Consider the following 24,719-nt stretch of genomic DNA (forward strand, 5'->3'; position numbering starts at 1 on the left):
GTCTTGGAACATTGCGGGGCTTTGTTCCAAAATGGATTGCGGTATATGGTCTGGTTTTGTCAGCCAATACGATGTCTGCATTTTCCAAGAAACCTGGGCTGTAGATCCTGTATTTGCGCTTGGTTATTTGAATTTTTACCTCCCAGCCACCAAGGGTCCTAAAGGGCGACCTATGGGGGGACTTACGATATGGGTGCGCCAGGCTCTCATGGTTGATGTGAGAAATATTGAGCTTCATCAAAAAGATATCCAGCTCATTCGATTAAAGGGTAACTCATCTACCTCCATGGACATTTATAATATATATGCCAGAGGGGGAAATGTAAGAAAATCTGAGGTCCTTTTGTCTTTGTACAACTTATTAGAAACTCACTCATCAGGGAATAATATATTAATAGCTGGCGATCTGAATCGCACTTTTGAGCCCTTAGACATTGGTGATGTACAACTGGGTATGGAAGAAGACACCTTATGGGATATTCCCGCTCTCACTACAGTTCCAATAACTCGCTGGACTGAGGATATCCTTGGCCTAAACGCTATGTGTCTTGAACATGAGTTAAGGGCCTTGAATGGTCGGACAAAGTCTGACAGAGTACCAGCTATGACTTTCAACAATGGAAGAAACAAGAGCCGTATTGACTACGTAATATGTAGTATGTCCCTATGGCCAAAGGTCATTGATATGGTTGTTTTGGAAAGGTTAGAGAGCGATCATGACCCTTTATGTGTCCTTCATAACTGGTGGAAGTCTGATGCCGCCTTAAATACCTGTGCTGAACCTCTCCCGCCACTGACTATACCCACAAATGATATGCGCAGGCTGAGGTGGACCAGTGTTAAAACTGACCCGCTGGCTTTAGAAAAAATAAATATGGCAACTGATAAGGCCATTGTGGCCCTTGAGGGTGTGGTCGGGTTACCCCCTACCCAAAACATGGTTACTCAGGTCCACAACGACCTTTTCAAAGAAATACAATGCCATTTTTTAAAACCGAATATTAATAAAAAGCCAGGGAATCATAGGCCAGCCAAATGGTATAACCAAGACTGCAAGGGGGCCAGGGCCCGCTTATGGGTCGCGATTAAAAATAAAAACAAGGAGGCCATCAGGACAGCTAGGACACAATATAAATCTTCCATAGTTAAGGCAAAAAAAGATTGGGACGAAGCCCATTGGAATATGTTACAGAGTGCCAGTGACCAAAACCACTCTAGGTTATTTTGGCACATAGTTAAATGGGGCCATGACAGGATTGAAGACGCCACCACAAATAACGTCCCCCAGGATGCCTGGGTTAAATTTTTTAGTGAACAATATGCTTCGAGCGACCTGTCTACGGATAGCGCATGTGAACCCTTTGCCACGTCGGAAGCTGACACCTTTACGCAGCACGAAATATTGATGGCACTTAAAACTGTCCATCATGGTCGTGCTCCTGGCATTGACGGTGTACCCGCAGACGTTTTTTTAAACGATACTGCAAGGTGGTCTAAATATATACATCTGTTAATCAATCACATTGCCAGAGGTGCAGACATTCCTGTAACATGGAGGGGTGCTGTTATCATCCCGATATACAAGAAAGGGGATCGCGCTCTGCCTAGTAATTACCGCCCGATTAGTTTGATCGATACTGTTCAAAAAATAGTTGGTCGTGTAATTGTCAACAGGCTGCTTGATTGGGTTGAGGATAATAACATCTTATCCCCCTTTCAGGCTGGCTTTCGCAGGGCAACCAGCACTGTGGACCAAGTCTTCCGTCTTCAGCTGATCCAGTGGAGGACCGTGGTGCTAGGTGGAGGCAGCCTGTACGCAGCATTTGTTGATCTGCGGGCTGCCTTCGACCTGGTCCCGAGGTCAAAACTGTGGGAAGTTCTTGTGACACTTGGGGTCCCCGGGGAATTGTTGTCCTTAATCATGCGGTTGCATGAGGGCAATTATGCCAAAATTCGCTGGGGCGGGTATGTTAATGACACCGTTGAATTCCCAGTTGAGCGTGGGGTTAGGCAGGGTTGTTCAATGGCGCCTACTCTGTTCACTCTTTTTATTAATGGTGTGGTTTCTTCTATGCAGTCCCAGGCAGTGGACGCTCCCTTCCTTGCAGGTGAAAAAGTTCCAATTTTAATGTTCGCCGATGATACCTTAATTTTATCAAAAACACCAGCTGGGTTGCAAAAAGCATTGGCAATATTTGATGATTTCTGTGTAGCTCATGGACTGGAGGTAAATGGGTCCAAGACAAAACTCATGGCCTTCAATCCACACAGAAATGTTAAACCTAATATTTCGTTGAGCGGTCGTACCCTGGAGGTTGTAAAATCCTTTACCTACCTAGGGATCCACATTTCCAACGATAACAGGTGGCGGTCACACCTTAATATTGCTACATTAAGGCACAAGCAAATAGCTGGCACAATCATCAAAGAGCAAAGGAAATCGCTCACTAAGCCCATCAAACCACCTTTGATAATCTACGAGGCAAAAGCAATAGGGTCTGCCCTGTATGGTGCGGAACTATGGGGGTATGAAAACCTTCAGGAGCTCCAAACCTCTGAAAATAAATTTTATAGGAATCTGATAGGCGTCCCTCAGAGCAGCCCGCAATTGCCTCTACGATATGAATTAGGTAGGAGAGCAATCTCTGATAAAGCTAAATTACGCCCGATTTTATACTGGCGTAGGCTTTGGACCACGCCAGAGCTCTCTCACTATGCGAATGGGTTTAAAGATGTTGTCACAAGTGACTGCTACAACAAAATTAAATGGTTTAAATCATTGAAGATTGCCTTGTTCTATATAGGACTTAATGCTCTCTGGGTTGACCCAGCTGGGGCTCTATTCCCTTCCAAGTCCACTATAAAAAGTATCTATTGGGAACATGTTGTTAATAAAAGTATGCTTAGTCTACATAGTGGGTCTATGACTACCTGCTACCTAGAGACCAAGTTGTACCCAATTTATGAAATGTATTGGGATTATATATTAAAGCCCATGGACAGGAAACTGCTTTTACAACTGAGGGTAGGTTCTCTGCCTTTATCTAACTTAACATCTAAATGGAAAGCAGGAGGTGCGTCAACTTGTCCTGTCTGTGGGGTAGGTAATGAGACTCTTGGTCACTTTCTGTTCTCCTGTCCAAGGTACTCCATTCCTAGGCGAGTTTGGTTGGCTCCAATGTGTAGGAACCTAGGTACAAAAAATAGCATGGTAGCATTGCGGATTTTAAGAACTACATCTGCTAACTGGATTATAATTGCCATTGCAAAGTACCTGGGGTGGGCTTGCGTTATAAGTCAGAGAACGATTAGAGGATAATAATTTATTCTGTCGTTCACATGAATTGTTAGTTACACGTCTATTCTCTGTAATAATTTATGATATATTCAGAGACTGCTAGGCTACAGTCTATTCTCTGAAAAAAAATTGATTATTTGGTCAGAGACTGCTAGACTTGTATCTATCTTTTATTTATTATAATATATTTAATTTTAACGTATCATCGGTTAGAAACTCTATGATATATTTTTTTAAAAAATTTGTTCATTTGTGATTACTATTTTGGCACTTTTTCATATTAATCCTGCTTTTGATAATTCTCTTTTCACGTACTGTGTTTTTAAATACTAACTGTGTGCTTAAGTCTAATATGACGTTGCAATTTAATTGTTTTTTATTATATGTATGTTTGTCTGCTTTTATGAGTAATACTCGAAATAAAGCACTTTTGAAAACTGAAAGCTTGTTTCTCCGTAAAGGCCTCCATTTTAGATGAAGTGATTGTCCACTGAAAGTTTGGGCAGCTTTGTTTGCTTTTTACCTGTATGCACCCATAGAGCTTAAACAGGCTACCCCTCAAAATTGTTGGTACTTAAGTGTTACATTGTTTGTTCTTGGTGTTGCCGCAGTCCTTTTTTAAGTCTCACCTGAGACTGAATAAGAGCTGTCTCTTGCAAGACATTTTGTTTACTTGCAGGGGGCTTCCAACCCGCCCATTACTTACCATTGTTTATCTTCATTGTCACTCATTTCCTTGCTTCTATATGGTCAGCGTTTGCCTGCTTCATTTCCTATCATTTCCTTGCTTCTCTTTGAACAGCGTGTATCTGCTACACTTCCCACTTTTATAGTGCTACTTTTTTTTTTTGGAGCACTCTGTGAGAGTGCATGTGGTTTGCAGGCAATCTCCCACCCCCCTCTTGCCCTGCTCTTTGTTGTTTCTTGTCCCCTCCCTCCCCGCATTGTTTGCCCGCTTTGTGGCTTCCTCTTCCCCCCGGCCTGCATTATTGCTTCTCTCTCCCCTCCTTCCTGACCTGCATTGTTGCTTCCCCTTTCCTTGTTCCCGTTCCACGTTGCTGTTTACCTCTTCTGCCCTGCATTGTTGCATTCCCGCATTGTTGTTCTTGTACCTTCCTGTTCAATGTGGCTGAAAGAAAAAACAAGCATTTACAATGCAACGGTTTCGCCTTTGACACCTCGTCAGGGTAAGAGCTATATAAATGCAATTACAAAACAATACAATACAATGAAAATCCAGGTCCGGCTAGTAAACTACTAGGTAGGTGGGCACCCTAAACATTCCATGTAAGTACGAAAACAACATGACAGCTCCCCCAATGTATGTATCTTCCTTTATACATTTGTATCCTGCATATTTTCCCAACATTAAATGGATTTTTAAACAACCGTGAAAATGCAGTTCCGATAATCGTTAACACAAACGTAAACACTGAAAATGCATGGGAAAGTACGCAGCTTGGTCGATAAGCCTAATACGTAGATCGGCTGCTTCTGTCTGTTTCGCCAGGGAACTTTACTTCATTTACAATGCACTGGATGCGAAACGCTGCAAGGGACGGGGAGGGGCGAGACCCCCAACAGACGCTATCATAGAGGAAAATTACATAGATGAGGAGCACAGCCTCTGATCGAGCCGAGAAGCAAAAAGTGAAGCCGAGGGAGAAAGAGCGAAGTGCAGCAGAAAAGTACATAAATTACTACTCACGATGACAGTAAAAGATCGAATGGTTCTCGGGCAACTGGTGCTGCTTGGATGAATCAAAGTACAGTTAGCCTGAGCCTACCTTTGTATCGTATACACACCAGAATACAGTTCCTTCACGTGCTTTCCTACCACCCCAATGCTCTCACGCTGTCTCTTTCTGACTGAAGGGCTTGACTCGGGTCTAATCGCAGGTTTCTCGCTAGACTGTCAGCCAGTATGTAGCGTTAATATCCCATTCCCAAGCACATGTTTTGTTGATGGCCGCCTACTGGCGGAAGGAAGGCGTGGAGTGCACACAGCCAATGAACATCTGACAACAACTGAAGCAGCCAATACCACACACCCTTACTTGCCGCCTTCTCGCAATGTTTGCACCCACTACAGCACACCTATAATCACTCCAGTACGAGATCTCACTTCCCGGGCAGACGGTGTTCTCAATGTGTTTGATCGGAACATGAAGAGGAAACAGAACCAGAAAGAACAAGCACCTACGAGGACACAGGGGGCGGGAGAGGACACGGACGGCGGGAGGGGGCGGGAGGGGGCGGGAGTGGACACGGACGGCGGGAGGGGGCGGGAGTGGACACGGACGGCGGGAGGGGGCGGGAGAGGACACGGACGGCGGGAGGGGGCGGGAGAGGACACGGACGGCGGGAGGGGGCGGGAGAGGACACGGACGGCGGGAGGGGGCGGGAGAGGACACGGACGGCGGGAAACGTGCACAGGACAGCGAGGGGGGGGCGGAAAGGCACACGGAGGGGGCGGAATGGACAGACTTTCAGTGAAAGGGGAGGGAACGGGCAAAAACGTAACTCCGCCCTGGGAAAAAATCTCGGGAACGCCCCCGAATCTGGTCCGGCCTTGACGGACAGATCTCTGTTCCAATGGCTAGCCTCCATTTATGGAGCTAGCCAATGGGACAGGGGGGCGTATTCCATTCTCCTTACTGGAAATCAAGAGATTTCTCTGGAGGCGGAGCTAAGAGCTCCGCCCTCCAGCGAAACCTAAAAAGTGCTGTGAATCATGCTGCGCTGGTTGCATCTTTGCATTTTTTATGTCTCTGGCAGGAGGAATTTACGCCCTCCGTTCCCATTCTTCAGACAGTAATTAAAAAAAAGAAAAAGCTCTGTAGTTATTTTCTTTCTTTTTTTCTTCTCTTTTTACTTCATCTATCAGGCGAGACCTATTGGCTTTGCCAATGCTTGTTTTGAGTGCCTTTTTTGACGCCTTCTAAAATGTTTTCCATGTACCCTTATTGCGAAAGATACGGCTGTGGTGTTGTGCCAACTTCCCTTCATTTAGGGTGGCCCACTAATCCTATGACCTGATTCAGCTAGGTTATCTTGTGTTATGTGCAATTTCTGTGTGTGCACGTTGGGACAGCTCTGTGTGGACGCTCTGGTCTAAAATGCTGTTAAATATACTATCGCTTAGCAGGGCATGATTTACAAATACTGTAATAGATAAATCCATTCACACACTTTTGACCTTGGAAGGATACGAACCTGCTAGTTTTTGATTACGCAGCTCAGTTGTGCACGCACAGGATGCACCGATGTCCGGGCTGGATATTTAAGACACAATTAACCTGTTTTTTGTCTCCTGGTTATATTGCCTCATGGTAATTCTACAAGTCATAAATAGAGGCTTAATATAGAAGCCTCGAAGAAGGCTAGTGACTTTTTGTTTTCTTTTTAAGCCTCCTGAACGTTTGAATCATGGACTTTGGCAGCCAGACCCAACATAGCAAATCAAAGCCCAGAATTTCGTGGAAAAAAGAAGTAGGTTGCAATTTTACAAAAGGCGTTGTTAATTGTTAATTGTATTTGTCATTTTGCATGCAAGTGAAAATGTATTCACGTAATATATGTTCCAGAGGGTGAAATCCGCTATGCTGATATTTGCACCCTCCTCTGCAGGCATCAAACTAATGTCTGGCATGGCCTTTTTCCATCTTTAACGTTCCTGCAAGATGTTGTCTAGTCTCTTTGTTGCATATACTTGTTGCTGTGGCCATTACGGTTCGTGCAGGAACGATAACTGACTCTAACTAAAATTTAAAGTTGTTTGGTTTACATGTTAACTGGTGGGGAAATAACCCAGTCTTTTTCAATATTGTTGTGTGGAAAATAATTCAGTAGAATAGATCAGGTGAACATAATTTGTAAATGCCTTCATCCTTAATTTGTTTCAATTATTGCGTCTAGGGTTTCAACGAAGGTGTTCTTCGGTCTGTCAAGTCGCTATTGAAGAGCAGGAAAGAGCTGTGCAGTGTCACGGGAGGTGAACACTTGAAGTCCAGCGATCAAGAGCAACTTATTGAGGTCTGTCCACAGACATTTAGAGCTATTTCAGATATCTTCATTAAGTTCCACGTTTGATTTTCAGACATTTGAGTTATTCTAGGTTTCATGCACCAGACTCTTCTCTCCCCAAGCCTCCACCTCTAATGCGACCTTCTCCTCGTTAGAATCAAAATGAAATAATTACTTGCCAAACATGAGCAGAGCTTTTCAGTCTTCAGAATTTGTGCATGGACCCACAACATCCGTCCTGAGTATCAGAAGGGCCTGGTAGCATACCAGCATTCGAATCTTACATCCGATGCTATACTGTTTTCATGAACCGCTTTGTTAAGCGTGCAGTTTTTGGAATCTTACTTACTATGTAGCTTAAGTGGCTCCTACATTTTTGACAGCATTGTTCGTTCCGCAGGTAACTCTGAATTGCAGAGAAAGCCTGAGGAAAAAAATATATTTTTTAATTGTTATTGAATTCTCATTATGTTTTTATTTCTTGGTACTTTGGCTGTTTAGAACTGGTCTTATCTGTGGGCACTTTCGAGCTAACTATTGTTACCTGACTGAAGTGGAAGTGAAACAGAGCTGCTGATAGTTGTTCATGAAAATAGAGGAAGCCTATTTTTCCAGCGGTTCAAAAATGTCTTCTAAAAAATAGATCGTCAGCCCTGTCATGGAGAAAATGCTAAATTGATACTAAAAGCTAAATTGATACTAAAATCTGTGAGCAGAATATTTTAACAATATTCGTTACCAAAAGTTATTTTACTAAAATAAAAAGCAAATTTTACAGAGAGTGCTTTTGTGCAAATAGAATGCATTGCCCTGAGACACTGTGGTCTAGTGTATGATCTGTAAGCTGACCTGATCCGTAACTGTCTCCTATGGGCAAGAGGGATTTTACTTCATCACACTTTATCACTTCCAGGGCCTTCACTTTCAGCTGCCAAAATGCCATATTCTTTTTTTATCTGTATGCAGTGGAAGCTGCACTCAGCCCCACCACTGATTAGTCTGCCAGATTTGTTCCAGTTTTCTTCTCCATTCATTTTGCATGGAGTTCTTTCAGGACGCTGTATCTTATAGTAGGGAATCAGTGTATTTCCTGTTATTTGCTGCCTGCTGTTTATTCAAGCAGATGTTTTTTCCTATGTTAGTTTAATGTCATGGCTGTTCTCTCATATCAATTTAAGTACCATGCAGCTTAATGAATAGTCCAAAATATACTTTATAGCTCTTCTTTTAAAGCGTTCTCTCTCTCTTGCTCTCTCTCTCGCTCGCTCTCTCTCTCTCTCTCTCTCTCTCTCTCTCTCTCTCTCTCTCTCTCTCACTTCCGCACACACACACACACACACCCTTCTCTCCCCCTCTATCTCTTCTCTCTCCTCCCTCTCTCCTCTCTCTTCTCTCCTTCTTCCTCTCTTCTCTTCTTCTCTCTTCTCTTTTCTCTCCTTTTCTCTCTTCTCTTTTCTCTTTCTCTTCTCTCTCTCCACTCCCCCCCATTGTTAATGCAAGTTCTTGCAAGTTCCCTTCTTCGTTCCCTTCTTTTGAATGTTGTAGATCCCATCCATTATTATTTGAAAAGCTGGGGCTTTGGATTATTTTCTGGCCTTTTTAGGTCGAAGCCTGGCGTTCACTGCGCAAGCAGTGTCGCGCAGGCGAGATTTTTTGATATCCAGTATGGGGCTTTAACCCGCCTCTCTCTTCCATTGGCTAGCTCCAGAAATGGAGGCTAGCCATTGGAAGAGAGATGTGGCAATCATTCTCGGAGCAGATTCGTGGGCGTTCCTGTCTTTTTTGTAAGCCCTGCCCCTTTTTTCCGTCATGAAGTTGTGGGCGTTTACTTTTTTTTTTTTTTACACCGATATTTTTCTTCATTGTTAACCTCGTCCCTGTCCCGCGTGGTTGTATCCTGACCACCTTCCTGCTGTCCGTCCCCCCTCCCGCTGTCCTTGTTCCAGCCCCCCCCTCACTGATCACTACAGTCGCCGCTTGGGCAAGAGGTGCTTTAAACATAACCGTGCAGGGATAGCGGGGGGGGGGGCTTGTTCTCATTACTGCTTCCGGATTCCAGGCACCATCTGCAGCGTCGCCCGGATACTGAACCCAGGCGAAGGGGCTTCGTCTGGTACCGGCGCTCTGCTGCCTACACGTGTTACCGTGCACAAGTCAGTGCCCGGATTGCTTTGAACATGTTTGTTTGTATAGAGAAAACCTGGCTAGGGAGCAAGGAGGCACTGGAATAGTCCTAATGTTTAGTGTCTTTGGGCCTGTACAGCGCTCCGCTGCCTCTCGGCGCTATAAAAGGCGCATGCATCAGAGAGCGGGTGTCCTGTGAAGAGAAGGGTCTTCCGATCCGTTCTGGGCGGCGGGCGAGTGAAGGGGCCCTGGTGCTGGTTCGGATTAGGTTTCAGAACTTGTTTTTAATGACAGATTCTAGTTTGCAGTCCAGCGACGCTGTGCTTTCGTGTGTGGCGACGACAGCCACAGGCCGTGTTACTGGTGTGTACACACAACACACCACCAGGGCTCACTGCTCCACACAGACACACCTTTAGTGTTTCACTCTTTTCAGGAATACGATACCCATCAAATCAGTGCTCGGCTGCTCCTGAGTCCTGCAGGGGTTTGAACAGGCAAGCACACACAGACACGCACACACACGCCCACGCCCACGCACACACACGCCCACGCACACACATGCCCACGCACACAGACACGCGCACACACAGACACGCACACGCACACACACACACGCACACACACACACACGCACATCCACCGCCTTGTAGCTGCCGCTCTGCTACACACATTCTGTACGTGAAACTACAAGTTACAATGTTGCGTATTCACATTCGAAGTGTTGACTTTCTTGATTACTACAAATAACTGCTTCGAAGCGCTAACAACGTGCGTGCAGCTTTAAATACAAACAGTAGGTTTAAACGACATAAAACGTCCCACATTGCGTGAAACAGTGCCCCCCCCTTCATTTCTCTAGTCGGTGCCCCCCCCGCTGACACTCCCAACCCACCCCTCTCCCTTGAGATCTCGGGCCCGGGGTGCGACAGGTTCACCACTGTCTCCCCTCTCCAGCCTCCCTGCCACCCACACGTCACTGCTCACCTTTGACCTCTCCTTCAATACCTACAAAGCCCTCACTCGTCATACCTTCTGTCACTCACACTGAACCCCTCCTTCTCGCCCATAACTACCTTAACCCTGCCCTCTCCCCACACCCGGCAGCTCCCCCTCCATCACCGGCACACATGGACACTTCTTGAATTGAAAGACCCCCCCCCTCCAGTCTGGAGCCGGGGGCGAACCCCCTACCACTCTCTCCTCTCACACTCCCTTGTCCCACCCGCATAAGTTAACACTTCATGGAAGTCCCTGTAGACTCTCCCTCCTGAACCTCCCACCCCTCCAGCCTGGAGCCAGGGGTGAACCCTCCCCCCCCCCCCCCCCCCCCTAGCTCCCCCCTCTCAGACTCCCTTGCCCCATCGGCATAAGTTGACACTTCATGGAAGACCCATCCCTCCAGCCTGGAGCCAGGGGCCGAGGTGCAGCCCCCCACACACTTCCTCACCTCACCGGCATAAGTTGACACTTCATGGAAGTGCCTGTGCCCTTCTCTGTGTGGATAGCTTTTTTTGTAGGTGGCTCTATGTGTGGGTGGCTCTGTCTGTGTGAGGGTGGCTTTATTTATTTATTTATTTATTTTGAGAGTTTTATATAGCGCTACTGGACCCGAGGGTATCGGAGCGCTTTACACGGTCAATATACATACATTAACAAGTTCACAGTGAGTATTAATCATGAGAATTCCCCCAAAAAATGTACATTCAACATAGAAAGGAGGTAACTAAAAAAGATGTCATAGCTGAGTGCAGAAAATGGTGGAGGATACGAGAGGGGAGGAGAGGTAAGGAATGAGAGGAGTAGGGAGGGTAAAGAGAATGAGGGAAATAGGGGGTTAGGGACAGGAGGAGAGGATGTTAGAGAGGTGGGAAAAGGGGTGGGGTGAGGTGAAATCAGAGGGGCAGGAGTCGGGCATCATTAGAGTCAGAGACCTTACGTGCCCCAGTATTTGTCGAGAAGAAGTGATTTGAGCCTTTTTTTGAAGAGAGGGTAGTAGGGGTTGCAGCGGAGGTCTTTGGGGAGAGCGTTCCAAATCGTAGGGGCATTACCAGAGAATGCACGGGATTGGGTTTTTTTGTGTTTGAGTTTCGGAGGGATTAGGACAAGGGAGTTTGTGCTCCTCAGGGACCTAGAGCACCCAGCTTTTTGTAGTTTGTCAGCCAGATAAGAAGGGGTGTTAAGGTGGAGGGCTTTGTATGTGATACATGCAGTCTTATATGTGGATCTTCCTTCGATTGGGAGCCAGTTAAGGTTTTTAAGGACAGGAGAGATGTGGTCGAATTTTTTTACAGTCGTAGATAAGTCTGGCGGCGAGGTTGAGAACACATTTAATAGGTGCCAGGTGGATTTTCGGGGTGCCAGCGAGTGTTGCGTTACCTTAATCAATTTTGGACAGGACAAGTGATTGGACAATGATTCTGAAGTCATCGGCGGGAATAAAGGGTTTACGTTTTTTGAGGTGAAAAGGGCACTTTTGCTAGCATTTTTAATGTGTGGGATGAGATTAAGGTTAAGATCAATACTGATGCTTAGGGATTTGACAGAGTTCGAGGTGGAGAGGGGGCAGTTAAGAGCTGTGATGTCATTGATCCAGAGTTAAATAGGAAGAGAGTTGTTCTTGGGACTGAATAGGATGATTTCAGTTTTTTTTAGGGTTCAGTTTAAGATGATTGAGGTGGAACCAGGCTTGAACTTTATTCAGTGTGTCGTTGAGGTGGAGGATGTTATTGTGGGATTTGATCTTGTAGTAAAGTTGGGTGTCATCGGCGTAGAGGTGATAGGATACTTTGGCTTGTTTGAGAATGAGGGTTAATGGTTCCATGAATAGGTTGGATAGTGTTGGGGAGAGGATAGAGCCTTGAGGGACTCCAAGTGAGACCGGTTGGGGTTTGGAGAGGAATTGACTGAGCTTAATTTGTTGGGATCTGTTTTGAAGGAACGAGGAGAACCATTCGAGTACGGTGCTCTCAAAACCAAATTGAATTTTCAGGGTGTTGAGGAGGGTAGAGTGGTGTACAGTATCGAAAGCTGCCGAAAGGTCCAGGAGGATTAGCAGAGAGGATTCACCTCTGTCAAGAGATAGGTGAATATCGTCAGTAATGTTGAGCATGGCTGTTTCAGTGCTACATCCTTTTCTGAAGCCTGATTGGAACATGTCAAGGAGATTGAAAGAGATAATATGGTTGTCAAGTTGGGAGAGGACACATTTTTCCAGGACTTTAGAGAGGAAGGGAAGGTTAGAGATGGGGCGTAGGTTGTTGAGGTCATTGGGGTCGGCGGAGGAGTTTTTGAGGATGGGGGAGATTTGACCTAATTGAAGAGAGGCCGGAACACAGCCAGTGGAGAGAGAGTAGTTGATGATGGTGGTCCAGAGCGGGGCAATGATGTGTTTGAATTCTTGTACCAGGTGAGAGGGGAGAGGGTCTTTAGGGTGAGAGGACGGTTTGAGTTTAGAGATGCAATTGACGATAGTTGTTTTGGATTCAGGGGAGAATTTGCTCCAGGAGGCATTGTTTTTAGTTTGGTGGTGTATGAGAGCGGGGCCTGGGAGGAGGGGTATAGAGTGTGGTTGGAGGATGTCTTGAGACGGGGGAGAAGAGAGCGAGCTAGTGCTATGCGAGTTAGGGAGGAGGTGGAGTTTGAGGGGAGGTTGAGGTGAAAGGGGGGGCGGCAAAGGAAAGTTCAATTGCGTTGACTTTGTTGGAGAAGAAGCTTGCTATTTCTTCACATCTTTCAATAGTGGCTAGTAGTTTCGGTGGGCCAGAGGAGGTTTGTTTTTTAACAATGTTAAAGAGTTCTCTGGGGCGGTTTCTGGCATGGTCTAGCTGCGTGCGAAGATAGGAAGCTTTTTCATTGAAGATGTGTTTTTTGTATTGTGCTCTAGCATTTCTCAGAAGCACCAAATTGTCAGTGGTGGGATGATTCCTCCAGGCACGTTCTGAGTGCCTGAGAGCTCGTCTTTCCATGTTAAGGTCCGAGTTGGATTTTGGTGGGATGTTTTTTTCTTGTTTGTATTTTATAGGGGCAATTTGATCAAGGGCATCACGAATCGAATTGTTGTAGTGTTCAGTAAGGTCGTCGGTGCTATGTGAGAGAGGGGGAGAAGTAAGCGAGATTTAATGGTTGATTCCAATTCGCCTGGGGGAATGAGGTGAAGTTTACGGGTAGGTTTCAAAGGTAAAATGCCTGTAGGGGTCGGGTGTATAATGGAGCCATTTAAGTTGAAGAGGATAAGGTGATGGTCAGACCAGTCTACTGGAAGGATCTTAGAGAGGGAGGCGAGATCCTTGTTAGTCAGGATAGCATCAAGGGTGGCACCTTTGTTGTGAGTTGGGGATTGGCAAAGTTGGATCAGTTCGGTAACGTCCATGATATCGTTAAACCGGGAGACCGCAGGGTCGTCATTTTTATTCCAGTGGATGTTGAAGTCTCCTAGAAAGACATTTTTACAGTGGGATAGTGATGCTAGCGTAATAAGGTCGGACATCTCTTCAGTAAAGGAGATAGAGTTTCCAGGAGAGTGATAGATAGTATGAAGCCTAATGGTATGGAAGCCTGGGGTATGGATATCTGTGCAGAGGTATTCAAAAGTGGATGGGTCTTGCAGTTGTACAAGCAAGATATTAAGGTTATCTCTGAAGATAATGGCAAGGCCCCATCCCATTTGTTCAATTCTATCTTTTCTAATGATGAGATAACCAGGGGGAATCAGTAGATCTAGAATAGGAGTGGAATGTGGGTTTAACCAGATTTCAGTAAGGGATGCTATATCTATGTTTTCACTGAGAATAGTTTCCGCAATCTCAGTTGCGTGGCAGGAGGCCGATCGGCAGTTAATCAGCATGCATGACAAGGGCGTGGGGTCGGGTAATTGAGATGAGTGACAGGGGGGTACAAGTATTAGTTGTTGTGGGAGTCTGGGTGATGTAGGAATAAGGGGTAGTCTGCTGGTACCCTGGAGAACAGGGATAGTGGACTGAAGGCTAGGGGGAGTAAAAGGGTGGGATTCTTGGGGAGATGTCAAAGAGCTATTAAGGGTGTCAAATTGAATGGATGGAGGGCAAGTGTCAAGAGGTAGAGGGTGGGAAGTGTTAGCACTGAAGGCACGGTCGATATTTTGCTGAGTTTAGTGGGTGTGGAAGGTGTTTTGGGGTTAAGAGGGTGGGTAGGGGGAGGTGGAGTGCTGGTGTAGGGGTTATCGCAAGGGGACGAGTTGGAGTAGGTAACCGTATCAGTGCAAGGAGGGCAATTCTTGGGGGGGATTAGGAGTAGAGGAGTCGGTGTGTGATGAGAGGGGGATAGAGATTAGCGCAGGGACAGATGTGAGATCATGGGTAGAGGGGTGGGCTTTAATGAGGAGTGAGACATCAGTTCTGAGAGAGGTGAGATCAATGACAAGAGAAGTCAGGAGAAGTTCAACATTAAGGAGTGATTGAGTGAGAAGAGTGGAGTGAAGAGGATCAATAATATTTGGGAGGATAGGGGAGTTAGCATAATTTGGGGGAAAGAGATTAATGAGCGGAAGGGGGGATAGCCTGGAGGGGGGAGGGAGTTAGAGGTAAGGAGAGTGGCGTGATCAGTGTTGGAGGGAAGTGGGGCAATGGTGGTTGATGTGGGAGGGGAATTCGTGATGGATGGGGGAAGTGGCGAGGAGACAGTAGGGGCTGGAGTACCCGGGAAATTAAGGGATATGTGGGATAATTGAGAGGTCGGTGGAGGGAGAGAGGGGAGGTCAGAGTGGGAGGTGTGCGAGAAAACAAGGGGGAGGCGTGGGTCATTTGGCGAGGTGGGAGGGGAGAGAGTGCATCAGAGAGTGAGGAGCAATGGGAGATTGTGGGCGATAAGGCAATAGAGGCGAGTGGGCTAATGGAGTGAGGAGAGATCGGGGCAGGGACAATAAGTTGTTTAGGATAATCGAGATGGGGGTGGACAAGTCGATGTGCGCAGGGGATATGGGGGATGAATTAACGTTAAAGGCTAGGGAGACGATTAACACGGGAGTTAGAGATGGTGGAGTAGTTGGAGGTTGTGGTAGGCAGTAGAGGTTGGTGATCCGGCGATATTGTGAAGGTAGAAGGGGGTGTAGCGGTGGAGTTGAGGGTTGGGGAAATCGGTGGCGGCGGGATATATAGGTCGGAGATGGGGGGTAGAGGGTGGGTTGTGGAGAGGCAGTTGGAGGGAGAGAGGAACCGTGGTTCGTGAGTGCTCCCGTAGTTGGGGTGTGTCAGAGAGAAGAGACGTGAGAGTGGGGGAAGAGAGGATAGGTGAAGAGACCGGAGGATGAGAGGGTGAGAGGGGGGGATTAGAGTGCTGTGAGAGGAGTTGGGATAGAGTATTAAAGTGATGTTCAAAAATGAGGAGGTGATTTTCAGATGCTTGAATGAGGATGTTTCCAGAGTTGAAGATGGAGATGTCCACTTCGCCCAAGAAGGAGGCAGATGGGGTGGTAGATAGTATGAGACCATAAGGAATTTTGCGGGTGACAGTGATGGGGAGGTGTCGTAGGAAAAGACTTTTCCACTTCGATGGGCGTTTGGAGAAGAAGATGAGATTGGTGACAACGGAGGAGTTGAGTCTATTTTGGTGATCCGCAAAGAGGATTTCATGGTGTAGACATAGGAGCTTATGTTTAAAGTTTTTTTTCCGTGTTTGGAGAGATGAGGAGGGTATATGATGGACCAGAAATTGGGGCCTAGTTTCGATATGGGAGAGGATGAGTTAGAAGGGGGAAATGTGAGAGGAGGCATGTTGGGGAGAGTAGGGAGAGAGAGTGGATAGAGTGCGGGGGGAGGGGTGAAGCAAAGACTGTTTGGACGACTTTTAGTGGGAGGGAAATATTAGGTTCAGGTCCAAACTGTAAAAAGCGGAAATGATACAGAGATGAGGTGTAACCAGTGGACAAAATAGGGAAATTCAAACTCAGAGATATGGATGAGTGTGGGGAGAGGCTGAAGGTAATCAATTAGGTGATAGCATGTTTAAAGCAAAATCAATAGCAAGCGAACGTATAAATGGCGAAATAATCATAAATGGGATAGATATAGCACAACAAAACATCAGGTGCGGGCAAAACAAAATAAGCAAACAATAAAAAATGGATTACACAAGGCAGATGGTGTACCTCAAAGTGCATGGAGTCAGCATATATATAAGGTATAAATGGAAGAAATAGCATATATGGTTAAGATAGGGCTTAACATAAAAGGGGGATGTCAAGTCGAAGGTAGCAAGCTGGAACAAGATAGGTAAGTGGAGGTCTAAATGGCGATACAGCATATGCATACATAAGGAAGATGGAGCATATCGATACACCTAGTGCGAACTAAACATGAAAAACAGACAATGTAAAGGAGACATACTACAAATGGAGCACTTTACAATGTACAGCATCAACAGTAAAAAATGTCAAATGAGACAGAGTATGGCAAATGGTTCAGAGAGAGTAGATAAAGAGTGGAGTATAGAAAGCAGTATGACGATAGTGCGATAACTAACGAAGGGGGAGAGAGAGAAGAAGTGGGTAGATACCATCAAAGCAGAAAAATAGAGAGGAGGAATAAGGAACAGGGGAGTAGAGTTGCATTTAGTCAAGGCAGAAAAGAAAGTAAAATAAATAAAAATAACCTGTCAAGATGGCTCAGTGTAGGTGGCTCTGTGTGCATGAGGGTGGCTCTGTGTAGGTGGCCCTGTGTGTGTGGGTGGCTCTATGTGAATGACTCTGTGTGGGTGGCTCTGTGTGTGTGTGTGTGTCTCTGTCTGTGTGGCTCTGTGTGTGTGGCTGTGTGTGTGTGTGCAAATGCAATAGGTCTCGCATTTGTGAGAGATTAAGCTATTGGCATTGTAAATGACAATTCCATTTATTTATCTGTTTTCAAAACTAACACATAAATACAAAATTTGTCATTTACAATGCCAATAGCTCTAACTTTTACAAAGGCGAGACCGTTGCACTGTAAATGCTTGTTTATCTTTTTAGGTGTATGATTTCTTCTCCATCCTTAAGCTCAGGTAGCATTCTCTGCAGTTCTCCGGCTTTAGCCCAGTCCTATCATGTTATATTTGCAGTAGCGGATTGTAGTATCTTCATGTTGTGTTATACTGTTCCCTGGTTCCTAGCTGCTCAGCCAGTGTGAGTGTTCTGTGTTGAATGTTGGTGTGAGGGCCATGAGTGGAATGCTTGGGTGACTGGTGTGAGTGGTGACAGTTGGTGGATGGGCTGAGCAGCTAGCAGGCTGCTCCTGGTGGGGCTGCTGTACTGGATTCACTCTACATGTTATCTTCTTCAATAAACCTACTTAATACACATCTTACCAGCGTGGACTACTTTACTACATGTTTTTGGCAACGAGGATGGAAAGAACATCGAAACCACCCCAGACACTGTAACATTACCACATTTACAGTCGTGGTGCAGCCGCCAATTTTCCTTCTGGAGACACTTGGTGCAAGAGTCTTGTTCTGTTCATTACGGTGCTGCACATTTGAAGCTCTAGTGCACGGTGAGGACCCCATTGCTTGTTGCTACACAGAGTGTTTGGGGCATCCGGTTACTGTGGGTAGCTCCCAAGACTTATGGTTCATAGACTGTACAGTTAAAAAATTGGTAATGTTACAGTATCTGGGGTGGTTTTAATGTTCATTCCACGAAGGTCTTGAAAGTGTATACGTTTGTGGCAATTGTTAGTCTTTTTGCCACAAATGTTTTTAATAAAAAGTCTATCTTTCAGGTGCACGTTTATATAGTGTGCTTAGTATGCTCTATTTAAGAGTAATATTTATTTGTTTAAACTGACATGTTTTAAGTGTATGCCAGCTTGTTGTTTCTCACTTTAATCTGGCTTTGGCTCTGGCTTTGTATCTTTCATAAGCCCATTTTTCCATATGTTGGGTGGGAGCATCGTCCTTTACAGGAGGGTAGTCTGATTCTTGTTTTGTTGCAAAGCCTATATCCCTTTCTTAAGGGATGGAAGGGGTTTCAGTACCACTTCCACGTTTTTTCCCCTTTCTTTAGGGGTTTGTTTCCCTTTCATGCAAGGAATGGGTTTTAGTCCAATCTCCACACTGTAAGCCACTTCTCTTACATGAGGGTTGAAAGCTGTAAATGAAAAAGAACAAATAAATAGTTTATAGAGAGAGCCCTTACTCACTAGTGTCTGTCGTGGAGTAAGATTTTAAGGAATACTTCTTCCCGCAGATTTTACACATTATTTATCACCCCGGGTTGCCCACTGGATCTGCAGGCGTAGCAATAGTGCCTCCAAGAGGTGCTGAGCACCTCCTGTACAACGTCTGTCTCCCCTCCAGGTGTGGGACATAGAGCAATATAGGGCGCTGCCTCACGTGTTCCTGTTGGATCCATTTTTCTGTGCCCTATGAGACAAATCTTTTCTCTTCAGTTTTTATTGATTGATATATATATCGACGAGGTCGACCAACCAAAAAAGAAAAAGTTCCACTCAAAGAAACGCTGGAACAAGTCAAAGTAATTGAGATGGAGGATCAAGGTACGGTGGAGGGACCAGCAGTTATCAATCTAACTCCCACTGTGCTCAGCCCATCTGACATTGAAATTCTGTCATTAGGTTTGACATATTGTCCAGCGAATAATTTCAGTTACTCAAGAACTAGAATCGAGCTTTTTAAATACATCCGCAAACTCAAGCTCAAAAAACACTTTTTGACACATCAGCAATTGGTAAAATCTCGTGTGACTTGCGGAGGTCCATCCACTTCGGGCCCCATCGCCAAAGATGCAAAATTACTTCAAGATCTGACCTCACTAGGTGAAGAAGGGGCGTTGTCTGGGACACAAGATGTGGCTGTAGTCTATAATGCGCCATGTCCGACCAAATTCAAACCTAAGTCCACGTTTTCTCCATCAACCCTTCATGATAATTTAGACATTTTTCATGACCTTGCTATAGATGGGATCAAACGCTTACACGTTTCCACTCTTCGGTCCAAGTATCAAGAAAGAACTCACAACACTAAATATTACAACTTGGTCAATAAAATCCAGACTAACAATTCCGTCATTGTGCGCCAGGCCGACAAAGGCGGCAATGTTGTTCTCTGGCCACGAACGTTGTACTTAGAGGAAGCATATGTACAACTGAATGATGTTTCCTGCTAAAAGCGTTGTGATCTTTCCGAGATTAAACCTGCACACAACACTCTCAATAGCCTGTTGCTGGGGTGGAAGAGTACCGGCCTCTTAAGCTTGGATGAATTCAAGTTTTTGAAAAAAGATTTTCCAGTGATGCCAGTGCTATATTTAATCCCAAAAGTGCACAAAGATGCTAACAAACCCCCGGGAAGACCCATCATTTCCGCCAGGGATGGTCTCATGGAGAATGTCACTAAGTACATTGACTTTTTTTTACAAGACTTTGTTTCCGCCTTACCTTCGTTTGTGCAGGATTCAAGTGACTTGTTGAGAAAACATGAGACTGTGGAATGGAAGCCTGATTACTGGTTAATCACGCTTGATGTATCATCTTTATACACCAGCATAAGACACCTTGATGTACTAAGAGCTGTACAATGTTTTTTGGGCAATAGATCTGTGCAATTTGTGGAACACAACAAAATGTTGATTGCTAGGATTTCATTCTGTTTGAATAACAACTATTTTTCATTTAACAATCAATTCTTTCAGCAGATTAGGGGTGTTGCCATGGGGGCCTGCTTTTCTCCCAGTTATGCCTGTTTGCATATGGGCTACTGGGAGAGGCAGGTCCTCATGGGCATACACGCTCTGATCATGGCTGAATCTGTGGCCCATTGGTATCGTTACATTGATGATATTTTTCTGATATGGCGGGGCACCAAACAGGGCGCAATCGACTTCATTGCACAGCTCAATAACAATGTATATAACTTGGAGTTCACCCACAATATGAGCCAAACTTGTATTGATTTTTTGGATGTCAAAATTGTAATTTCTGACAACAAATTACACACCACTTTGTTTCGAAAGCCTACTTCGGGCAACACGTTGCTACATGCCAAGAGTAACCACCCGGCACATTTAATCCGCAGCATTCCCTATGGGGAAATGCTGCGCATCCGACGCATTTGTAGCATGGAAGATCAGTGCACACTGGTGCAACGAGAAAGCAAGGCCCGTTTCTTAGCCAGGGGTTATTCTCCGGGTCTAATAGATTCAGCTATCCCCAAAGTTAATGCCATGTCCAGAGAGAAAGCTTTGCAACCCAGGAAACCACTAACATAGAAACTGACAGCGCCAACCAACCGGTGAGATTGGTATTAACTTTTAATCGCCAGTTTCAGGCTCTTAGGAAAATTGTCACCAAAAACTGGAATCTGATTAGTTCCGATCCAGTGATTGGTCACCTCATGCCAGGAAGACCTGACATTTCCTATAGAAAGTCTTATTCACTTGGTGAAGCGTTAGTCAAATCCAGTCCTGAGGTTGTTACATCTATACCCTGGTACAAAGCAATCGATGGTTTCAAAAGATGCTCGGTTTGCAAAGCCTGCAAACATGGTGTTAATGTGACTAAGTATTTAACACCTTTTTCGGATGTTCCACGCTTGATTACCAAGCAATTGACATGCAAAACCGAGTATACAGTGTATGTGCTGGAGTGTCCCTGTGCCCTGCGATATTTCGGTAGCACGAAGTTGCAGGTGCACAAGAGGATACTCCAGCACATCAGGGCCATCAACACTGAGGACCCCACCTATCCGGTGGCTCGGCATTTCAAGGAGCATCACGATAAACAAAGTCACTTACTCAAATACTTTGCGATTGACTCAGTCTCACCACTTCGCAGAGGTGGAAATCGTGAAGCTATTTTGAGAGCTCTAGAAACACAGTATATTCTGGATCTTGACACTAAGACACCTCTTGGCTTAAACACCAGTGTTGATTTTCACACTCACCTGTGATTTCCAGTTAGTTCCATCTAGTATGTTCTTTATCAGTTAAAAACAATACTCTGACATTGGGTTCACAAGTATTATCAGAACTTTGAGATTGCTTGCTTTAAAACAACCTGAAACAGAACTGCTTCGTTAGCTTTCCCCTACTAGAAAATGATTTATGATTATCAATCCAACCCACTCCCATTATCCATCTAGGGAGGGATCTTCTTAACTTTCAGCAATTATTTTTTGTCATCACTGCTCACGACACCTTTTATTATATGTTTTTTCTGCATTTGACACATCTACATTTGTGTAACTGTGATTACTATCATTAAATGTATGTCACAAGTGATCTGGACGACATAATTACTCAAGATATGTGATATTAACCCACTTGGGTAATATTAATGTTATATTCATCATGAATACGGGTGTGTAGATATTGTATGGTGTAAAACTGGGATAATTGAACAATGTGTCTACCCTAAAAATTACGCCAGATTGTGATATCATGGAGAGGGGAAAGAGACCCCAAGTGTTTTTTTTTTTTTTCTCCCTGTTTTTATACACCCCCATTTGTATTCATATGATGTGATAATGTCTATATATGTTGATTGGAATTTTTCTTTTTTTTTGACAATCCATGTCTACTTGTTGTACATATGTAATAATTAGTTTTTACTAACAAAATGTTTCAACTTTGTAAAACAATACTGACATATCCATCGTATAATTTGAACATGTCTTCCATTTCCATTACCAGGCACTTGTGCTGAACCAATCATGTGTCTATGCAAGCATGCACTAGCACTTTAAATCAGCCTGTCCCATCCCTAGCGTCATGTGACCAAGGCCTCTGAGTAGGCCGAAACGTTATGCGGGTGGCGATGCATCGAATTTTTAATAAAAACTTTTTTTCCCACCTTATGGCTGGGTCAGCTTTCGTTTATGCAGGATCGGTGGTGCCCTGAGACATTGGGGAGTGCTGGTTCGTTTTGGACGAGTGCAGTTATATATATATATATATATATATATATATATCTTCCAAACACCAGCCAGATGCACGCGGGTGCACACAAAACGGGGGTGTGCCCGTTGTAATGTCCAAGCTCCTAAGTATCCAAGGGATTTACTCCATAAAGATAGTAGCACTCACAGGGGGTAGTTCCATCAATGATTTATTTCGGGAACTGCACAGCAACGACTCGTTTCGCCATAGGGCTTCATCAAATTGTGCAAAGAGCCGCGGCGCCTGTCTGCCTATAAAGATGTCATACATTACATCAAAAGCAAGATAATTGTAACATAAGATTGATATTTGTACACATGAAATTTCGATCTTTTAAGATATTATTTTTTCTTTAAACATGTGTTTTGATTCAGCCCATACAGGGCGAGATAAATGGTTTTGATATAATGATTCTGCCTAAGACCAACTCATAATGGGCGTATTTGTATCATATGCGAAGATAAGGACTATCTCAGCCCATCAGGGGCCTTATGCACATTAGATTTATTTAAATCGTTTATGTATATATGTATATATGTACAATCTCTATATGGATGTGCCAATTATCTGGGTATTGAACACCCGAATTGTCGTCACTTCATGTTAAGATGGCAGCCTTCTGTAGATGTGTAAGATAGTCCTTTCTTGCTTTTGATGTAATGTATGACGTCTTTATAGGCAGACAGGCGCCGCGGCTCTTAGCACAATTTGATGAAGCCCTATGGCGAAACGCGTCGTTGCTGTGCAGTTCCCGAAATAAATCATTGATGGAACTACCCCCTGTGAGTGCTACTATCTTTATGGAGTAAATCCCTTGGATACTTAGGAGCTTGGATATATATATATATATATATATATATATATATATATATATATATATATATATATATATATATATATATATATATATATATATATATATTCAAAATTAGAATTTTGCCTCTGTGCAGCTTTATGCAGGGGCATTTATCTCCCTCATAGTGTCAGGCTTCTAGTGATGTCATACGTATCTCAATCAGATATCAGTCCCGAAGATGTCTGCCTGCTTCTGCACCCTGCTTTGAAATGGGGAACAGGATGTGCTTGACTGACCTGTTCCTCCATGGCCCAAATATGGCTATGGGCCAAGGAGGAGCCGGTCACCTTCAGCACGCCCTTGTGCCTAGTTCCAGTTGGGAACAGGGCCCAGGGATGGGTGTCATCTCAAATGCTCTGCTTTTCATTTTTTCAGGCCCACTCCAAATTGTGTCTAGTAGGAAAGGTAAATTGATATTCAGTAATGGTGTAAGAGCTGTTTCGGTGATGGTTTTAAGGTTGTGAGGTGTGATGACATGGTCTTCATAGGAGGTAGCTTTCACAAATTATTTTGTTTTGTATAGGGCGGCAGGTGGAGGATTGCAGAGAGAAGATTGCCCTTTTTTTAAAAAATGCACTGACAAGCTACTGTTGGTACATATTAAATATGTTTTACCTTAAGAAATCCTCTCAGAAATAGCCAGCAAGAAATTGAAACTTAGAACACTTTCAATAAATTGAAATATTTCTTCCATTTCAAATCTTCAGTTCTCCCAAACAGAAAAAGTGCCTGTATATTTCTGAATGTACAGTCTAATAAAGGTGTAGAAGCCCAGTAATTTCAGTGGCAGACAATAATAAGTTTCAAGCAGCAAAATAAACTGTGCAGTTCAGAAAAAAATAAAAATAAACTTTCCGAAAAGCTCCCAATGGTAACCGGGTGCAGAGGCTAACATATCTGCCCCCATCTCTTTAGTGCAGTAGACAAAAAGGTTCTCAAGTAGCTACCCCAATCCATCCATTTTTTATTAAAGATCTGTAGGAAGCAGGCTCTTTATACTGCCCACCAAAAGGAGGTATATTGTGCAAAGAATCCAGGCAAAGCCCAAAGAAATTACAGAGGAACAAATAACACCCCAAATGCTCTCTTTTGTGGTAGTGTGGACAAGCAGTTAGGTATATTAGAGGGTGGCGCTAAGCACTTATAACACCCACAAAGGCAATAAGTGAGACACACACCCAATAATAATCTGACACCAATTTATATAACTAACACATACTTTTATATAAATTTAGATACCAAGATCGTTGGAATCGGTTAAGTACTTTTTGAGTTATTAATTTTCACAGTTTTCAGAAGTGGACACTGCATTTTTGGGATCGGTAATTTTATCCTATGGCAAAAGAACATCTATTGCATTGGGGCACTTGTCAGTGACCTATGGGACTGTGGGACTTAAGGTGAGTATGGGGCAAGGTCCACGGCACTCCAACAGGTCCCATCCGGTAGCTCTGGGTCGTCCGGGTGTAGAGGTGTGTCACGGCGTCCGGTGTCCCATTCACTTCAATGGG

At 44.5% G+C, this 24,719-nt stretch overlaps 1 protein-coding gene across 8 annotated transcripts in view; it reads left to right on the top strand.

The window, feature by feature from the left end:
* The window catches only part of AKAP11 (A-kinase anchoring protein 11), a 322,839-nt gene that overhangs the window by 74,115 nt on the left and 224,005 nt on the right, over positions 1-24,719 (top strand). For all 8 annotated transcript variants that reach the window (XM_078657281.1, XM_078657285.1, XM_078657284.1 and 5 more), the window contains 2 exons: positions 6,709-6,790; positions 7,217-7,333. In XM_078657281.1, coding sequence (XP_078513407.1) covers positions 6,728-6,790; positions 7,217-7,333 — 180 coding nt within the window. In that variant the 5' untranslated portion in view covers positions 6,709-6,727. The remainder of the gene's footprint in view (positions 1-6,708; positions 6,791-7,216; positions 7,334-24,719) is intronic.

Source organism: Lissotriton helveticus, chromosome 8 (genome assembly GCF_964261635.1).
Source record: "Lissotriton helveticus chromosome 8, aLisHel1.1, whole genome shotgun sequence".
Taxonomy (NCBI): domain Eukaryota; kingdom Metazoa; phylum Chordata; class Amphibia; order Caudata; family Salamandridae; genus Lissotriton; species Lissotriton helveticus.